We start from the raw sequence: 20562 nt of genomic DNA on the forward strand, positions 1-20562 counted from the left end.
GTTGTTCCTATGTTCTGGGTTATTACATAGTCCAAGGAATAAAAGTATCCGTTTGGAAAGAAATCTGCGAGTCATCATGACAACTCTCTAGCCGCTCACATGCTGGTCCGAGCGGCGTACCAATAGGCGCCGCCGGTTCTCATGCCGATCTGGCTGACCGATCCAAACGCCCAACCGGTCGCCACCAGGAACAATCTCAGCGTGCCGGGCCTGGGTCGGGGCCTACACCAAACTGAGCTGTGGCCGCTGAGCTAGGCGTTGTGCGGTTACTGGTTCGATACTACATAGCGTCACACTGCCACCGGCGCACAGGCAAGCCAGTGGCAGTCGTTCTAGCGGTGAGCCCGGTGCTGCCGGTTATCACGCTGGTTTCGTGAACCTTTCCAAAAATACAACTTTCTCAATAGAAAACTATGCTCTCCCATTTTGTGTGATGTATATATTTGGTGGTAGGATGTGTAAAAGGCTTTGGCATCATCCCCATCAAGCTCATTGAGACCACCCTTCTTCATAGTGCGGTGTTTTCTATTGACTAAAACATAAATCAAGAGAATGAAACCAAAAACACAGCAAATGAGGGTCCCCAACCACCTTCCATCATCACTTGTGAACTAAAACATGTGTAGACACTTATATGTAACGTTAGTTTACACTTTAGTTCCAGTGTCATTATTAGCCAAAATAAAGGCTAAGGGTAAAACACCCTTACACACGTGCACACTTACTACTCTTCAAGCCTTGTGTTTCGTCTAGAGTTTCAGACATCTTTTAATTTTCTTGAAAATTCATTCAGGCATGCTAAATATGTACTATTTCGAACATCCAAGTCAATAGAGTCAAGATAAAAAAACAAATAGATCTATATATCTCATGTTGTGATATAAAATATACTCAGGAAACATACGGAATTGGGTAGTGCCACATTTGTTTTTATATATTTGCAGAAGCTAAAAGGAATGCAAAAACCCCGAAAACAAAATCGGAAGAAGATATTGAGGGAAACACATATAAACCGAAGACGGTGTGGACACAGAGCGATGCATATATTGGCCGGAACCAAGAGCGCCCTTGAATCATGCAAAAAATCACAATTTACTATGGAATAGAAGAAGGTCAAAGCGGTGGAAGCCCTTCTCAAATGCATGAAAGGTTTACATGGTCGCCAATTTTGGAAAGATCCGATTTGGAAATTTGCATTGACAAGGTCATGTGATGGAAATGTTGGACTCGGACATGCACATCAATCCTAGAACGGAAATTCCATATTAGCCGAAAATGGGAATTTCGTTTCCACGTCTGTTCCGTTTGAAAACGTTGTTCCGTTTGCGCTATTATTTTTGGGCGTGATTATTTCTCAGTCGACTGAGATTAAATCTCAGTCTGCAACTTATAACTAGCACAAATCACGACGCAAATCAAATGATGTACAGTAAAACTTAACTGAGCACAAAATTAGTTCTCAGATATAACAAATCCCATTATTTTTTCCCGTTTTGGATAATTATGTTTTCATTTCCATGTTTCCATCCTGTTTCCGGTTTTCCGCGGAAAAGTCAAAAACTTTCCGCTCCACCTTCATCTCTACTCATGGATGTTTTCGTCTTCTTTGGAAGTACTCTTGGAATTGGTTATGAAACGATAAGCATGATTGCAAGATCTGATGCCCCAAGAATACCAGCTCAAATAGCTGGACTGAGGTGCATACACCAAAGGATGTGGTTACCTAGAAGTAACGCTGCTTTTGTTTGTCTCGTTAGGCGCCAATCAATCGTGCTAGCTGGACTTAGGAAACTCGATATGTCGTTGTCCTATGGCAGCAGGACGATGGTTCCATCGCCAAAATCATTACAGAGATACTGTCAAGGCGTTCAGCTTGTTGGCTGGCATGTAGTCATCGTGTTCCTATTTCCTACCATTGCCATATCATATTATGACGCGGCTTCTGAGCAGCCAATAGTTGACATGTTCTTGCCGGATCGAGCGAAAGCGACCAGTAAATAAGCGTGTTCGATGGTTGTGTCATGGTGGTCTCCTGCCGGATTAATCTAAGCACGTAGTGCATACAGGCAGACGCGTCGGAGACGATGAAAAGGGAACAGAAAACAGAAGCCACGAAGAATGTTCAGAACTCAGAAGGACGTGCGTGCCAGCAACACAGCTGCAGTGCAATGGGATTCGGGGATCAAGCGAGTTTGTAATCCTCTATGTTTCATACCCAACAGCACTGTCGTAACTTGTAACATATATTTGATTCATCAGTATGCACATTAGCATGAGAAGAATATGAAAAGAAAAAAAATGAAAGAATTATAAAAGAGAAAAAAAAAATTATGATCAATCAATCAGCAGACGCGCCGACCGAATTAGGATCAGGGTCAGAGTCGATCAAGCTTCCTGGGAGTAGAAGTCGATGATCTCCTTGAGGTCGGGCTGGAGGAGGGAAACAGCTGAGCGGTCGTGGCAGCGGGCGAGCCAGAGTATGTGCTCGAAGAGGATGGCGTCGACGTCCACGAACAGGGACTTGCCCCGCCGCTCCTCCTTCCGCGCCGCTGTCTCCAGGAGCACCCGGAACGGGTAGGTGTCGAGCACCAGCTGGTCCACGGCGAACACCCGCCGGTCCTTCCCGACGACCACCGTGACCGTCGCCGGGGGCGGGCCGGCCTCGTCGTCGATGGCGTGGTACCCGAGGCGGGAGGCAGAAGAGGTGGACGGCCATCGGAGGAAGACGCAGCAGCCGGCCATGGATGGATGGCGGAGTCGACGGGGAGAGTCCTTCGCTCGGCGCTCTGTTTCTTGGAACTGCTCTGCTTCTTTGGACGTGTTTCGGGTGTTGGGTGGCTTCGATGGAGAAGCGCTGCGAACTTGTTTATACGAGGCGGGATCGTGGGCGGGTTGAGCCGTTGGAGCTGTTTTGCAAAATGGGGCCTCCATTTCTCAAAATCACTCATAAGCCTATACTTGAGGTGTTTTTTTTAGTTTCTAAAAAAAAAAACTTGAGGTGTTTTTTCTACTACAAGAAGTGTGATGCTTTGAGCAAATATTGAAAGCCATTTTCCTTACTTTATCGAGCATAAATCTACGACCCTTGGTTTGGTTTTGAGCAGTGAAGAGTGACAAATGCACACACTTAGAGCAAGTACAATAGAGTCCAGTCAGCTGGCTATAAGACATTAAATAATATATCTTAGATGAGTTGGAGGAGAGAGAAGGGGAGAGAGAAGAGAGGTGGGCTACTATGCAATAGCCAGCTCTTGCACGTGCTCCTAGGCACTTTGTGAGAGTGAAAGGTGGGCCATGTGTTAGTAAAGTAGTTCATTTTTATAGCCAACTATTATACATGTTAGCTATATGGTGACTACAAATGACATGGCATCTTGTTATAGCCAACAGTTGGCTACACTATTGGAATTGCTCTTAAAGATCTTTTTGTATTTTTAGATTTTGTTAAGTTTATGAATAGACCCATCTAGGGACATCCACGAGAAGCGATTGCAAGGCAGCTCAAAAAACCCATCTAGGGTTCCGTCCCCTCGCCGGCGACGCTGCTGGTTCGCTCCGCCTCCGGCGGCCTTAGGGCCTTGGAGGTGTGGCGGACCACGGCCTCTCGCCGGCGGGAGGGTTTTCGTTCTTTGTTAGGTTATTTTCGGTATCTTCTTCGGGATGGTGAGGCGGCGGCTCCATCTTGATGTCGGAATAAGGTCCTCCCCGCTCTATCCTCGCTGCGGTGGTGCGTCCGGCATCGGCGAGAGGGCGCGTGGAGTCATGTGCCCGGCGGATCTCGCGGGATCCGATCGGTTTTCGTGTTCGTTGGTGTGGTTTCGGGTCGGTCTCTTCCGATCTAAAGTTGTCATCTTGGGCGACGGTTGCTTGCTTCGGTGCGCCGGTCCTTTGGGACCTTAGCACGACGACTTCCCGTTTGTCTACTACAACAAGCTCTACTACGACAAGCTTTGCCCGGATCCGGTGATGGAGGGGCGAGGACATCGGCGCGCCTTCGGCTCGCGTCAGTGTTTGTAGTCGTCGCTAGGTGGTCGAAAGATCTTCTTGTAATTTTTATTACTTTTGGGTCAGTTTGTACTGCTATTGATGATTATTAATAGATCGGTGGAATTTTCGCAAAAAAAAAAAGAAAAAGAAAAGGGTGACCAAATATTTAATCTCAAGTTTGTAGTTTTAAGTGGGAAGCTGGATAGCATGGTTTTCTCTCAACGATGCAATCATTACGCAAAGATATTGCTCCGTGGTATTAGAGCCATTATCTATCAAACATTTCAATTTTTAATTTAGTTTACACATACTCTAACATTCATGCGATCATTATCCATTCGAGAAATACGACACGATAAATCAGCAGATAAGACATGAAGAGTCACATTGATTTGTTGCTTCACTTATATCTGTTACAAGTTGTTCGCCTTCACTACTGTGTGGCAAGCTAGTAGACTGAATTTTAACAAAATAAAGGAGAACTACTTTTAACAAAAAATAAGTGAAGTCAAACAACTCATGTGGGTTTCATGTCCTATTTGTTGAGTCCTATTTTTCAAATAGCTAATATAATCACATGAATGTAAAAACAATAAAATAGGTGTAAATTGAATTTGAAGTATCTGATGAGACAATGAGATACAATACCATGGAGAAAATATTCTATTGTTGTGCAATGAAATGCTCATATCTTTGTCGAGAGAAACTCGTTTTATCCATCTTTCGACTCATAGTAAAGACGGGAGAAATGATTTTTCTAAAGCATCACTGTCCAAATTGTACAAAGAAAGGGGGGCCTCGGTGCAAAGTAGCTCTAGCTAGCTGCATCTCGGTGTAGCCGTTGGAGCTGGCCAGGCCCACACGGGACAGGACATGATGGAAAGAGACAGGCCGCGTCCTGGACCCGCTCTCTCTGCCTGCCACTCATCCAGGTTTCTCTGTCTTTCCTTCTTTTTTTCTCTCGTCTCTATAGATTTCTTCTCTGACTTGGCTCTCGACTCGAGAGCTCACCACAACTCATCACGTCACCGAGACGTGTAGACTGTAGAGACACGCGGTGCAATCTGCAGCACAATACACAAGCAAGCGGTCGGAGAGGAAATTGTGGACGCGGACACGGGCAGGCTGTGTGCACGAAGAAGCCGAGGGGCCGACTATTGAGACGCAGTACGTCCTGACTCCTGCGTTGCAACGCCAATCGCGCGCGTACAAATTAAACGAGCACCCCCACGTGGCCGGCCGCACAACCGGTGGGCGGTGGCACGGCCGAGGAAAGTCTCCAACTCCGACGGCAACACGTTCGTCCCACTTCCACTTGACACGACGTTTGTATGCCTGAAACAGATGCCGCGAGGTTGGCACGGCCGGTTGTCGTCGGGTTGGGGAGCGACCCCCAAGACGTGAGAGCGTGTCCTTATGATTAGTGAGATGACATGACATGTGGTTCATCGACGGGGCACCCAGCCGCCGGCCTGCCGAGTCCCTTTCCCAACCTCCTCCCCTCTCAGATACGCGGCAGCCGGCGATTTTTCTTTCCCCGAGTTCTGGACGCTGGTGGGGGGCGGTCCCTTCCATGGCGGTGGTGCACTTCGGGAGGTCCTGGCATGGCACGGCCGGGTGATGCGGGTGGCGGCGTCTCAACCCTGGTCTGGCAGCTCATCCCCCATATGGGCTCGAGCGAGCCAAAAGGCCCGAAATCCTATTTGGAGGAAAGGACGATCATGGTGGTGCATGTGAAAGTCCGTTGCGGAGGTCGGGTAGAAAAAGTTGGCTAGAGTCTCAGAGATTGATTCAAACTCTAGGCTAGCACGATCGCCATGGGGATCGTCAGACTTTAGTCTAGAACGAGAAACAAAACGGTTCGCCCGGGAGATGTTTTCCTCCTATTGAACACGGAAACCTAGCGATAGTAGAACCCTTCCTTTCCAAAATCAAACCGGTACCCACCCTGGATCGGCCCCATAAAATTCTCTGCTCAGGTTCAGAGGCAAACACAAGACCAAAACCGCCGAGCATTATGACTGAACCCAACTACGGGCTCGCCGCCTCCCTGCACCCACCCGTCATACCCAAGGAGTTGGAAGCCTCAGATGGCCATCTCCCCTCCTGGATCCTCCTGGACACAAGGGTGTACCTCGCCTGCCGCCACAATTGCACCACCGTGAGCACCATGACGAGCAGAGGGCACGCCATCCAGCTCACCATCTGTCTCGCCCACCCGCCGGCCGTCTCCTACGTGTGCATCGACTGCCCCGGCCTCTCGCACGCCAACTTCGCTGACGCGCCGCGCGTCGTCCGCTCCGAGAAGCAGTTCCTCCTCCTGAACCTGCCTCTCAACTGGTCCACCGTGGACGTGGAGCAGTCCGACGAGTACTACATGTACCACGCCGTTCCCGGGAGCCCGTCGCTCTCCAGGATCAGGGACCCTCCTCCAAGCCTGCTCTCGGCTGATCATCTCGGCATCTACTGTTGTGGTGCCGGGGAAGATTACATCCTGGCTGGTCTCTCACTGGGGTGGGGTACAGATGTACTCCACCTCTACTCATCGACGTCGCAGGTTTGGACCGTGAAGCATACTAGATTGGACAGATCGCCCATTGGTGGATATATGCCTGTCGGCGTGCACAAGGTGATCCCGCTTGGAGGAAGCCTGTTCGGATGGGTCGATCTTTGGAGGGGCATGCTGGTATGCGACGTGCTCTATGACGATCACAGTGTCCCGCTCTGGTTCATCCCTCTTCCTGGCCTCATGCCCGGGAACAAGGAAGAACATATATGCCCGTGGTCTATCCGGGACGTCACATACACCAATGGTTCGCTCAAGTTCGTCGAGATCGAACATTTCCAAATACCAGATCCGGTCGAAGAAAGTGTGGCGCCATGTGATCCAGATGTAATCTATGATGACTTGTGCTTTGTGTGGCCTCGATCTGAGGATGATTCGTACAAGAGGCGGTGGCCACATAGTTTGTTTGGTTGGAGGGCCGTCATATGGAATAGAGTTCTTCTCGACAACTGTTGGCGCAAGGGGTGTGAGGTTCATGTCGATGACATAATGGTGGAGAACCCACACCATTCTGCTTTGATGGCTCAGCTGGGGGACGATGCTGTTGGAAACTCGACGATCATGAACTTGTTACCATCTTTTCCCACCCTGGGCGTCTATGGTGACGATGTCGTCCACATGAGTTCCAGGGTGAGAAGTTCCGACATCGAGAACATGAGGATGGTCGCTGTTGACATGAGGAAGAAAGCACTTAAAACATTAGCATCGTCTCATGTTCTTGATGTAGATAACTACTGCAGCTACTTCCCATGTGTGTTGTCAAGTTACCTCAGCAACACTCCAATACATGCCCAGACACCTCAGGAGAGTTTGGGCTACTACTATGGTAGACCTCATGAATATGCTAATTGCACATATCCAAGCTATGACAATTACCCGCAGCCACTCGCTGTTTCACTGCAGTGGCAGCAGCAGCAAACATTCCAACCTAACTGCCCAATATACCCTGTGTTGGTGCATCCACATTTGATGAACGACTGTCGCCTGCATCAGCCTCCACTACCATGGGCCCCTATGCCGCCGCTTCCCTTCGTCGGAATGTTGCCGTTAATACCTCCTGCAGCAGCTGTCAACCCTGCTCCTCGCAACAGGCACCGAAGCCCACATCGGCACTCACCCTATGGACGGCCCCGCCGAAATCTCTAGCTAAGCTAGACTAGTTGAACCTCGTGCATGTATGTACTGAAAAAGAATCAATCTATTCAACATAAGTAAGATAAGGTAGGTAACATAAGTAACCACGTTGAGAAAATTGCTTCATATCTAAGACGCACATTAGTTGTAGCGCTAATTCACACTGGAAATCACATTGGATTACATGGTGGATAATGCTGAGTGAGATGACGCCAATTCACGTTTCTGGACTGAGACCAGATGGCGGCGCCAATATACGATTACATAGTGGAAGGATTTACATTACAATGAAGATAAATTGGTTCTGTTCTACTACAATGGTGCTAATATATTTTGAATAAAAAAAGATAACTATATACGATAGGTAGAGATCTTTTGCTAGTCCGGCCTCAGAACATCAACTATCATGTACGTATCATAAAGAAATTCCATGGGCTCTGTCAGATTTGCAAGTTGCAGCAGCAATTGATCGTTGGAAAAGTTGGGCAAAAGATAGTAGCCTTCAACGATGCTGGTTGCTATGCGAAAAGTGGTTGCACCGGAAAAAAAACTGAAACACTCTTCATGTCAGTGGTTGGACAAACAAATCAATGAGACGGTGATAGCTAGAGGAAGAAAGGAACCCTATGGTTTTAGCTTTTCCATGGTCGCCGCCCTGGCTTGCATTTGTTGCACTGTGTGTTGTGCGACATCATGCAGATGCACCGAGGCACCGCCTCTGCCCTTAAAGCACGATGCTTGATTCGTGGCGGCTAAGAATGGCGATGAAGACACAGACATTGTCAACCATGGATGCTACGAGATTTTTTTATTTTTTTGAACAGGTAAGGGCACGAAGGCGCTGGAGCTTTCATTTCATCGGCGGTGGGTGAACAATTACAAGAAGGACCTGAATGAAAAAGAAAATTACAACGAGGCCCTGCAACTTAGCATAGAACACCCTAGAAGTTATCGCGAAAACGCGATCCAATCCTTGCATCTCGCCGGCGTTGAGCAGTCTCCAAACACGACCACCGTTGCCTGAACCGGGGACGAAACCACTTGGTCGAGCGACGGCTTGTGAGGCCGCGTGAAGACTGATGAAGATCCTCCACCGGAGGAAGAAGAAGCTACGGCAGGCATCGCTGCCAAGCTTGGCGGGGCCAGGCCTCTGGCCAGAGATAGCGACGAGGACCAGCACCTGTCGCTTGGGAACCGCCACGGGGAGCGAAAGCTCCAACATCTCCCCAGGATGTCGTCGTGCACGAAGCTGCCCCGCGCTGCCCACTTCCTCTCCCTCGCCTCCACGGCCGTCCAAGAGGAAGAAGAGCAGCTGAAGGCCGCTATAGAGACGGCGACCACACCCGCACCACGATTTGCAGCAACACAGCAAGAACTCCACCTCCCCCCTGCCACCACGGCCGGCCAGGAAGAGAGATACAATGACGTCGCTGCAAATCCAGAGCAGAGCATCCGCAGATGCAACATCTTGAAGCCCCCACCACAGATCTGGCCGAGAACTGCTAGCCTGACCCTTCCCATCTCTTCCGCCGCCACGACGGCCAAGATGAGGAAGGTCAACGCTAGATTCCGCTCGATCCAGAGCGTGGCCGCGCTTATTTAAGCGGGGTTCGCTAGATCCCATCGTCGCCAGCCTCCCCCACCTTGAGAGCTCGCCGGCGAGTGGGTCAAGCAGCCTACCAACGCCGTGCGTCGACTTGGAGGCAGTCCCCAGCGGCATATAGCCAGACAAACCAAAAACTAGAACTACTACTACTATGAACAGAGGAACCGACCGCCATATCTTCACCCTACTCCGAGCGGCAGCGCCGCCGGAGAGAGGGAGGAGCGACGCCGGGAAAGACGAAGAGACTCTCAAAACGGGGGAGGAGAGAAGGGGAGGGAGAGGAGAGAACTCTAACGGATGCTACGAGATGAGTGAATGGAAGTGGCTGGCCACGAGATGGTGACATGATCATTTAAGAGGGAGGAGGTTGTGGAGGCGGGGTGGTTTACAAGGGGCTCTCACGACCAATTTTGTTGGGGAGAAACGAATTGGTTTGGTGGGGCAAGCGAGGGAAAAATAGGAAAAAATTAATTAGGATCAAAATACAATTTGATATGTAATCCTAGTTGGGATCGTTGTTTCCCCGCTGTGCCAAATAACTTTGGGATTAGAACTGGTTGCGTGCACATGAGTGGCTATATCTCCAGGTGTGTTCACCATAGATGAAGTCAAAAACATCGTGTGAATATAGTTCCGTTTGTGTGGCGAAGTTAATGTCCACATTGTGCACGCGGCAATTGCGAGACCAACAATTTGTGCATTGCAGAAGTGATTCACGGCGAGTAGAATTTAATATTTGGATGAAACCACGAGGTCCATCCTTCACTGGTTGTAACCGAGAAGGATGGATTTTTATTCACTTTATTGTTCAATGCATTGCCTAAAGTTCGGTTGGACTCTTCTCGAAAGCCCATGATTTGACTTTTGTTGTTAGATCTAGCAATTCAAAACTTGTCCACCAATCTGTTTCGGCCAAACTTTTGCCTTTCTATGGATGTGCATCCATATGCATTTAAATTTTAATAAATTTCAGATAATTTTCATGGGACTTAGGGAGTACATTAAATTTGTGAAAGTGGCATAACTTCTTTCATTTTGATATTAATACTTCTTTACCGAAAATTTAAATATTATGTAGCATATCTTAAAGAAAAAACAAAAATGGATTTGTCTTTGTTTCAGAATAATATATAGATGTCTCAATATGGAAACCCAAATGGAGCCAGAGCTCCATGTTTATTCTCAAATTTTGAAAACAATATTTTAAAGAATCTAAAAATAATTACAAGTAGACAACGTTGTACTTAATCAAGGTACAAAATCTCGCTTTAAGGCTACACAAACCCCAAATATAATATATTTTGAGTTAGAATTTTGCACTTTAGTAAAGTACAATATTGTCTACATCTAGATATTATTTTTTTCATATTTTTAAAATGTTATTTTGATTTTTTTAAACAGGCTCAACTGAGCCCGAGCTCCATTTGTCCACAATCCATTTCTCATTTGGACTATTTATTTTTTGAGGTACTATTGTTATCTTATCAAGATGAAGAACATGGGATTCGCAAAAGATAAAGGACGAGAGCATGGAATCCCTAAAAAAAGATGAGAATGTGGGAAAGAGGGTGGAAATAAGGGCAAAACCGTAAACACCCACCGAAGAAGAAATTCGATGGCGGTCTCCTCCCCCGTCGGCTCTGCCAAATCCCTAGCTTGCTTCCATACCTCCCGCCTTGCCCCCCAAAGAACAGGTGCGAATCTTCCATCTCTGCGTTGTTTGTTATCATACGATCTTCTTTATCTTTCGAGTTTTCGTGGTGCGGTAGTGCAAGCCCGTGCGTAGAGCCCCCAATTCGTTTTATGTGTTCTACAATTGGATTATCTATACAGTATACACCACCAATTTGGGTTGAAATTGCTTCCGCTCTTGCTCACACCTCGCAGGCTCTGAGATTCCTTGAAACGTTGGTAGCTAGTCATACCCCTTACCCGCAAAAAAAAGTCACACCCCTATAATCCAGGACCCTAAGGATCCACTTCGATTCACTAGCATTAGTATTTCTTACGACACCAAATGAAGAATTTGGGATTCTGTTGTAATATTGATGTTAGGATTTGTAATGCAGTTTGCTCGCGTCTACCATCTATCAGGATGTGCGCTTCTCTGGCTGCGCCGTCAGAGTTGAAGAAGACCGTGTGGGTATGGACAGAGAACCGGCAGGTGATGACAGCAGCCGTGGAGAGGGGATGGGGTACTTTCCTCTTCGGATCCAAAGAACTCAGCGAGGACTGGTCATGTGAGAGCAGATTTCAGTTTGTTCCAAGCACCCACATCCTGTGATTTAGTTAAACCTGGCAAATGTTTTGATACACAATGCGTAAGCTGATTAAATATTGTGTGTGCTGCAGCAACTGCTCGCATCCATCCTCTCTTTATCGATGGCCTGGAGATTCTTGATGAGGGAAATCAAAAGGTTGCCGCAATTTCTGTAATCTCTTCCCCAAGTGAGTTGCAACTCATACAACCTGAAAATATGGAACTACAGAACACTGTGATCGACTTTCAAGGTGATTGGCAGGTTAGACAGTCAAACACTGCAATATAACCATATCGTTTTTTTCCTGGACTAATTTTAGGTCCCTAATTTACATAACATACATGTTACGTAGAACCAGCAAAGTGAGGTAGGCCATCATATTGAGCTCTTACAATACTAGGCTCTAAACTGTTTAGTCATCATTGACTGTCTTCTTGTGTGCTGAAGAACTCCCTTACATATGTATAACTGCACTTACTATTCTTCATGAGTTACTGGGTGCCCTTTTAGTCATACTTGACCAGTGATTTGCATATGGTACTGCACACTCCCACCTTACCTGTATGAAGTATTAACTGTTGTCTTCTTTTCTAAATTCCATAGGTTATACCAGCAGAAAATATAGTTGCTGCATTCCAGGGTTGTACGGGAACCGTATTGGCTGTTTCAAAAAATTCAACTGAGGCTCAAGTTTTTCTTGAGGTAATTATTGAGGGATTCAACATGCAACAGTATACCTTACATATAATGATGGTATGTATTGTCAATGACTATATTGTCTATTCCATAATTTATGATACTCATTCTGCAGGCCTTGGAACAAGGGCTTGATGGAGTTGTACTTAAAGTAGAGGACATGGATGATATTATTAAACTGAAGGTATCAGAATTCTTCCGGAACTTCTTTGGTGCTTAACAAGTAAACCTCTGTATGGGTGTATAACAATCTCATGTAAAGTTAGATATAATGCTACATATGTATATCTAAAACTTAAGTGTACAAAAAGCAATTTTTTTTTGCTATTTTCACTGATTACAGTTTATCTGATTGTACTATTTACCGGTTGTTATTTCTTCACTCCTGTAATCACTCAGGATTATTTTGACAGAAGGAACGAGGCAAAGAGCCAGTTACAGTTGACAAAGGCTACCGTATCAAAGGTTGAAGTTGTTGGTATGGGCGATCGTGTTTGTGTGGATCTTTGTAGTATCATGCGACCTGGTGAAGGCCTTCTGGTTTGTGTTACCTCTCACCTTTCGCTGTCATCGACCAAATAAAAAAAATACACAGATTGGTTCAAAGCATCGAGATGGATGTGTCAATGTGTCATTACACCAGTTCCAAGCATCTACATTTGTGCTAGTAAAGTGTTATATTTTTTTCTTGAAACAAAGTAATATATGGTATGTTGTTTCCAGGTTGGCTCCTATGCAAGAGGAATGTTCCTTGTTCACTCTGAATGCTTGGAGACAAGCTACATTGCTAGCAGGCCTTTCAGGGTCAATGCGGTACGATAATGAATTAGACTGCAGTGAGCTATCGTAAGTATTGCATTACAGCAGGCTTCAATGAATATGTTCTCCATTTTAGGGGCCAGTGCATGCATATGTTACAGTCCCTGGGGACAAAACTAGCTACCTCTCAGAGCTGCGATCAGGCAGGGAAGTAATTGTTGTTGATCAAAATGGGTTGTGGCGAACTTTAATTGTCGGCCGTGTGAAAATTGAATCAAGGCCTCTCATCCTTGTAGAAGCAAAGGTACATAAAAGCGATCTTCCTTTTAATGATAACTGTACATTTATTCTCAGTTTAATGGCATTACTGAACCTGCTGCAGGAGAACTCTGGAAGTGGCACATATAGCATTTTCCTTCAAAATGCAGAGACAGTTGCACTTATCACTCCTGACAAAGGTAAACCAATTGTAGCACATGTTTCAAAGATAATGCGGACTTCTTTTTGAATTGCGATTCAAACAAGCTGCAAAAACTTATTTATTTCTGGAGGGCTCGTGTTCGTGTCATTAGTTTAGTAGGAAATGTTCCAGTTCGAATGTCTACATAGGTAACTATACTTGACAACGTGTTGAAGCAAACGATATGCAACACTGGGAATACACGAGCACAAAATTTCACTGCAAGAAGAACCCTTATGCAACTCCAGGATCAACAGGCACAAAGTTTAATCACCAGAAAAGATACATGTAAAAACCAATGCAGTGGTTATGCACAACCGACGCAATGTACTTGTTCAGTTCTCTGGTACATACATAGTTTTTTGTTCATAATAAAGGAGGCCATAGTACATGCATAGTTTTAGTTAAGTCAAGTTTCAGATTAGAGATTCAACAGTTCATCATCGGTCTCTTGACCGACTTATTCCAGAGCTGTATGATTGTTTGTTGTAGGATCTGGTGGAAGGACTGCTATTCCTGTCACTTCACTAAAAGTTGGTGACGAAGTTTTGGTGAGGAAGCAGGGCGCCGCCCGTCACACCGGAATAGAGATTCAGGAGTTTATTGTTGAGAAATGAGGCACACTGCACCATTTTCCCACCTAAGCAGTGCCACTGTTTTTGTTCTCCACAAGTAATGTGTTCTAATTCATGTGGGTGAATTTCACACCAATTCATGTATATCTAAAGCACCATTAAATCCAATACATCGAGTATCGTTGCATTACCCTAATTCAAGGCTAAACTTTCCATTTTATTTTGTTGAGTCACATAATTATGCTAGTGGGAATCCTTTCATGTGGCTTACAATTCAGCCTTATACCCGTAGATTGATCTTCACAAAGGATGCCCAGAGAATGGTCATCTCTAGACTGCTAGACTTGGGTAACTTTGACTAAAAACATCAAGATCCTATCTGGTAACTTCGCATTCTATCAAGAAGAAATGCTGATGAATTTGGCAACGAACAGAAAAAACATGGAAATATTTTCATTTTACAGTTTCTAACATCTCCACAACGAAACATTCAAAGAGGCATCACTATGAAGAGAAAACCCTGATTCAGCAACCAGAGAAATATTTGAGCACCTATCACTATCAGCTTGGTGAAAACAAGTTGATGATCCTAATGCCGTAGTCATCCCTCATGTCACCCTGTCAGCTTGACCCAGAAGCCTCAACCATCGCACTACTCACAGCTCACACCACCAAATATACAGCCGCACAGGTACATATGGTCCTTTCCCACGCCACGCTTCTAGTGCACGTGCGCAGTCCTATATGCTGGTAACGGCGACGCCGCCTTTCCAAGAGAGCGCCTCGGCGAAGGTTGGGTTCTCATCGGTGACTTTGGGACAGTGTTTGAGGTCCTCCGGATGGCCACCTGTGGAGACTCTGAATTGCATTTGGGCTCTTGCAGTAGCTCCAACTCTTCCAAGACCTCAGACATCTGTGGCCGCATTTTGGCATCGTTGCAGATGCATTGCAAGGCGAGGTTTGCAATGGCATGTGCGCCTTTCTTCGGATACTGGCCTCCCAACTTTGTATCCATCACACGGTACAGCTTGCGCTTGTCGCGCAGGTGCGGTTTCGCCCAGTCGACTAGGTTCTGCTCTAGGCCTGGCTTCGATTTGTCCACGGCTCGCCTCCCTGTCAGCAACTCGAGCAACACAACCCCGAAGCTGTAGACATCTGCCTTTGCGGAGAGGCGACCTGTGAATGTTTAAGTAACATGAGAATGGGTTTATCTAGAAATAAACTATACATTTTTTGTTTATTTATTATTAACAGTTTCATCAATACATGTTCAGATATTCTTCCATTTTGTAAAATCCAAGAGTAATATGGCCAGCATCAAATTAATTAAGTAGGAATAAAGTGGAATGGAACATGAATGATTAGTTTGACTTTACATATAACAATGACATGTAAGCATCAGATGGCAAATATAGTTGACTATCAAGGGAATTCAGGAAACTAATTCAATAATTGGCAAATGCCATAATATTGTTATAATGGCAAATATAGTTGACTATCGAGGGAATTCAGGAAACTAATTGAATGATCGGCAAGTAACATAATATTCTTATTCTACTTTTAAAAAATAGTGCCTCATTATTACTCAGTCATAGGCATAAGATACTTCAGGCAGCACGACAGTTCTGGTCATAGCTTTAGCTAATGCAAAGCAGGGACTCGGCACCAGCATCTATTGCCAAAACTGATTTCATATTTTTTTTTCGAAATGGATAACTGATATCATATGAAACAAAAAGGGAAATGGCTCCATTTTCATTAACACAAAAAAATCTTCTAACCTGTTGCAATATACTCAGGAGCTGCATATCCATGAGTGCCCATCACTTGTGTGGAAACATGAGTTCTATCCCCAGTTGGACCAGCTTTCGCTAAACCAAAATCTGAAAGCTTCGCGTTGAATTCCTGTATTGAATCAAGAAAAATAAGCTAAAGGAACATTCCAATAAGAAAGACACGCTTGCAATAAAAGTCAACACTATTTCTCAAGCATACCGAATCAAGGAGAATGTTTGATGCCTTGAAATCACGATATATAACTTGGTTTTCTGCATGATGCAAAAATGACAAACCCTTAGCAGCCCCGATAGCAACCTTAAGCCTTATTGCCCATGACAAAGGGTCAGCACCTCCTAAAACAACAGAGACATTATTGATTACTTGATAGTTGACACATGTATATTTAAGAAACGACAAATCAGGGATTTAGAAACGAAGAACCATAAGAATTAAAATACCTACTTCTGAACAGATGATTCTCCAAACTTCCCTTGGGCATGAACTCATAGACCAGAAGTCGGTTATCACCGTCTGTGCAATAACCAATGAGCTTAACAAGATTTGGGTGGTGAAGTTGGCCAAGGTAGTTAACCTCTGTCTGAGAAGCAAAATTAACAATCAGGAAACATGAAAAATATCCTTGAGGATGGTAGAAAATAGTGGTAAGGAGTCTTGAAGCTACCAGCCACTCCTTGTGTCCTTGGAAACCTTCTGGTTTAAGCTTCTTGACAGCAACAACCATACCAACTCCCGGTTTCGAAGGAGCAAGAGTGTATTCATCAATCCAGCCTTTGAAAACATGCCCAAATCCTCCTTCCCCAAGAAGACTGTCCGGTCGGAAGTTCTTGGTCGCATTTTTTAGGTCATTGAACAAGAATGCCTTCAAATTTGACGAGGACAAGATTTCACATTCTGTCCTAGGAGTAGAATGCTCACTCCGATCCCTTATAGATGGAAGAGTAAAGGTTGAACGAGTTGAGTTGGTTTTACTCGTGGAAGTAGCAGATGATAAGCTTGTTTTGCTGGTCACTTTCGATGGATCTGATTTCAGCAAGAAACAAAGGAAATATAAGGAAAACATCTTAGGTTTACAATGATGATGAAATTATTAATGGTCAATTTGCATGAAATTGTCAATGGTCAATTACAAAGCTCTAAGTTGATCAAAAATGGAGAAAACCTTCTTAACCCGTACCATCTTTATAATTGAAAAACCTCCTTAAGCTACATCTTCATAAGCCTAGTAAGGACATATCAGCAGCTCTATCCTATCTGAAATTTTGAATCAGGTAACTTCTGTTTCATTGACTAACATTAAATTAAAAGTACACAGAGGAAGAAACTAATGCTCCTATCATTGCACCATAAGATGCTAAATGGTAAGCTTATACCACAGAAATATGAAAGGGAAACAAACGAGGCAAAAACTAGTGACAAAAATATAAGTGTTTAGATGCACAGCATGATCTATTGAACTAGACATGGTAGCACATCCACATGACCTTTGAGACTTGATGCCTTGCAAGAAACAAATATGTTCTATAAGGAAGGGCAGCGTGCATCACTCGGTGCTGATGCCGGGGTGCTCCCTCCTTTACGGAAAATTAAATTGGTAGCACATCCATCTCAATTCCCTACAATCTAAATCCAGAAACCGCTACTAAAAATAACCAGAACACCTTAAACCACCGCTCAAAAAAAAAAAAAAAAACCAAACCCACAGCTACAAGTAGAAACTGACAAATATATACAGATCCAAATTAGAATTTCATCTAAGAGAGTAGAAGTAGTAAGGAAGCCACTCACATGCAGCGCCGGTGTTCATGCTGTGATCCACCCGCGACGTGGCTTTCATGCAATTCCCCATCTTCTCTGGCTCTCCTTAGCTAACAGGATGAAGGAAACTTCCTGTCCTGAAGATCAGCAGGTAAACTGTAATCCCCCGGTACAGGTCACTGCCAAGCAGGGGAGGTGGACTACTCCTTGCAGCAGCAAGCTAGATATGGCCAGCAACGGAAGGGATCAAGAGGTACGGCCGCTGAGCAGACAAAACTCAATGGTCCAGCCGTTCTTGGCAAAGCCTCAGCTGATCTGGACCGCCACTTGAAGGGGGGAGAGAAAAATCGGCGAGGCCGGCGGCCGGCAGCCGCAACGCAAGGAAAGAAACAAGCAGGAACCTTCAGAAAGTCAATCAAATCCCCTCAGCCCTTCTCCGAGATGACCGAACGGGGAGGAAAGGAAAGTCGGTCAACTCGAGGGGAGGCCAGCCAAGCCGCCACGCCGTCACCAAGAACCGCACGGGGAGGGGGAGATGGACGGAGTCGAAGATGCTCTCCTAGAGCTGAGGCTGCGAGAGAGAGGAAGATGGCTGAGCTGAGACTTGGGGGAAGTAGCCTGCTGCGGCCGGCAGCCACCGACCGATGACCTCACTACCTCAGGTCCTCAGGTGGGAATGGAGCAGCTGCGAATGGGAGCGGTGGTGGGCTCTTCCTCCCCTGTCTCTCTCTTCTACACGTTGGTGGCGGCAACTTTCTCATATAAAACCTCAGTGTTTCAATGTTTGATGTACACCACCTGCTCAGAGGAGATCCATGCGAATGTACGCTTGGACGGTAGCGGATGCAACCTTAACATTCTACAGGGGCTGAAAGGAAAAAATGGATGTCATTCTAGTCAACATGCTTCTCATCAATTATGATGGCAGGTTCGTTAAACCCGAAAAAACTAAGATTTGCAATTTGAGCGATTGACGTAGGCTGCCTATTTTCAATCAACGAACCTAGTGTGGTACTAGTTGTTAGCATAGACGAAACAATACTAGTCTGGGATGCTGTTTTAGACATACAAGTAATCCTGAATTTCAAACTTTGACCGTTATGTCTTTGCATGAATCATGCTAATAAGAAATTGTATAACTGGGGCGTGGTGAAAACACTTCGAATTTCAAATGTAGTTTTAGACTATCTTAGTAAACAAATTTTATATACTATGGGTCAAATGTAGAAAAGGACCCTGACACGTTCTAGGAAGCCACATTTTTACGGCTGTTAATGTGTAGACACAGGAAAGAAGGTGCATACTAAACAAAAGTTGTTTACCCATATCTAAGAAAGTTAACGTGCACTCTTTATCAAAGGTTGTATTTTTACCGCATGGTCAACAATAATTAAACAAGAGAAAAGTGTTCAACACCAAGGACACAAACAAAAAGAGGATTCTTAAGGCTAATTCGGGCACCACTAAGAATTAAGAGAATATCATACTCAACCGACCATTAGATAAGTTATGTCATCATGACACACTTTGTACTTTTGTTAAATATTCTCTTAAGTATTTGTTAATTTTCAAATTCTTAGAAGTGACTGTTAGATTATTAGGCAATTTCAGAGTGAGTTCGATTACCGAAAACAATATCACATATGCACTAGCGTACTTAACCATACACATTAGACTAAGCATATCTAGCAAATCTGAGTATGGAACATGTATTAGTACAAGATGAAGGGCATGTACATCTTGACCGGAAAAGTCGCTCCAGCAGCTACATCATCACCATGGTTGTTGATGTCACCTACACCTCGACATTCCTTAGGCCGGGCCTAAAAAATCCCGACCTTAAATTCACAGGCCCAAACCCGGCCCAACCCGACCTTCGGGCTTACAAATTACGCCCGAACCCGGTCTGGATGGACGAAAGCCTGGCCCGGCCGACAAGCTCGATCCAAACTAGGCTTAAACTACCTTTCTTGCAAGCCCGAGCCCGACCCAGCCTGACATTCGGTCTCCAAAATTAGGCCCGAATCCAGCCCGAAGTGCAAGCCCGACCCGACCTAGCTCGGGATTTTCGGGCCGGGTCGGCGGGGCGTTCGGGCTGCCCATGCCCAGCTGTAATGTCGCCCATGATGTTGTTGGAGTCGGAGACGCGACTATGAAAGGACGAGATGTCGCCTAGAGGAGGGGCGGGGGTGTGAATAGGCGTTTCAAAAATAATTACGGAACTGACTTGTAAGAATGTGAAATTGAACTAATGTTTATTTTACAAGCGCAAAACCTAAATAAGCTAGGTTCAACTAAGTGCACCAATAACAACACAAGCTAAGAAAGATATGCACAATATATATATAACACATGTGATAAACAAGATATAAGTACTTCAAGCATGATAGCTATCACAAGGAAAGTCACCTCGGGTATAGAGATAACCGATGCACACAGGCGAAGATGTATTCCCATGTTACCTCACACAGAGTGAGGTACGTCACGCTGGAGAGATGTTGGCTACCACGAAGGTCTACCGAATGCTACAAAGGCCCACCTTCTTCTCCAAGCCAATTCCACGAAGGACAAAGGTATTTCCCACATGGCTGCATTTTCCTCCACTCCGGAGGTGTCAACCTCCACAACCACTTCACAAGCTCCACGAAGGAGAAGTCGAGGCCTCTTCACAATATCCCACGAAGAGATCACCGGAGCACCAAGTACCAAGACAATTAATAGATCACCCTCCAAGTGTAACAAGCTCACAGTCTCTCACTCGAACTAATTGTAATGGAGAGCTCAACACTTATGCAAAAATGCAAAAGCAAGAACACCAAGGGTGTCCAAATCCTTCACACTTAAATCTCACCAAAGCAACAAATGTTATGGAGAAACTAGAGAGAAAGAACAATGGAGGAAATCAACAAATGACTGTGAGATCTACTCCCCGCTGTACTTATTTAATCGACGCCAACTTCCAC

At 45.3% G+C, this 20562-nt stretch overlaps 3 protein-coding genes across 5 annotated transcripts; 1 reads left to right on the forward strand and 2 right to left on the reverse strand.

Annotated features, from left to right (window-relative positions):
- Window positions 1-2230: 2230 nt before the first annotated feature.
- Window positions 2231-2825, reverse strand: LOC124695941. Its single transcript, XM_047228743.1, has one exon. The coding sequence runs from the start codon at window positions 2740-2742 to the stop codon at window positions 2386-2388; it is 357 nt and encodes a 118-aa protein (XP_047084699.1). The 5' UTR covers window positions 2743-2825; the 3' UTR covers window positions 2231-2385.
- An 8026-nt stretch (window positions 2826-10851) lies between these two features.
- On the forward strand, window positions 10852-14264 carry LOC124701550 (3-dehydroquinate synthase homolog). Of its 3 annotated transcripts, none has more exons than XM_047233630.1 (10): window positions 10852-10987; window positions 11363-11533; window positions 11646-11815; window positions 12158-12256; window positions 12366-12434; window positions 12650-12790; window positions 12974-13063; window positions 13146-13313; window positions 13392-13467; window positions 13962-14264. In XM_047233630.1, the coding sequence occupies exons 1-10, from the start codon at window positions 10909-10911 to the stop codon at window positions 14084-14086; spliced, it is 1188 nt and encodes a 395-aa protein (XP_047089586.1). In that variant the 5' UTR covers window positions 10852-10908; the 3' UTR covers window positions 14087-14264. The 3 variants fall into 3 exon arrangements, with proteins under 3 accessions (XP_047089586.1, XP_047089587.1, XP_047089588.1); XM_047233631.1 differs by having other exon boundaries at window positions 10882-10987; window positions 11388-11533; XM_047233632.1 differs by lacking the exon at window positions 10852-10987 and having other exon boundaries at window positions 11433-11549.
- A 209-nt stretch (window positions 14265-14473) lies between these two features.
- Window positions 14474-18246, reverse strand: LOC124701548 (probable serine/threonine-protein kinase PBL3). Its single transcript, XM_047233629.1, has 6 exons — window positions 17630-18246; window positions 16506-16864; window positions 16286-16421; window positions 16040-16176; window positions 15826-15949; window positions 14474-15220 (listed from the first exon to the last, which is right to left on the reverse strand). Exons 1-6 carry the CDS (start codon window positions 17688-17690, stop codon window positions 14766-14768), a joined length of 1272 nt encoding a protein of 423 aa, XP_047089585.1. The 5' UTR covers window positions 17691-18246; the 3' UTR covers window positions 14474-14765.
- Window positions 18247-20562: the final 2316 nt, after the last annotated feature.

The sequence above is a fragment of the Lolium rigidum genome, chromosome 3, assembly GCF_022539505.1.
Source record: "Lolium rigidum isolate FL_2022 chromosome 3, APGP_CSIRO_Lrig_0.1, whole genome shotgun sequence".
NCBI classification, from domain to species: Eukaryota; Viridiplantae; Streptophyta; class Magnoliopsida; order Poales; family Poaceae; genus Lolium; species Lolium rigidum.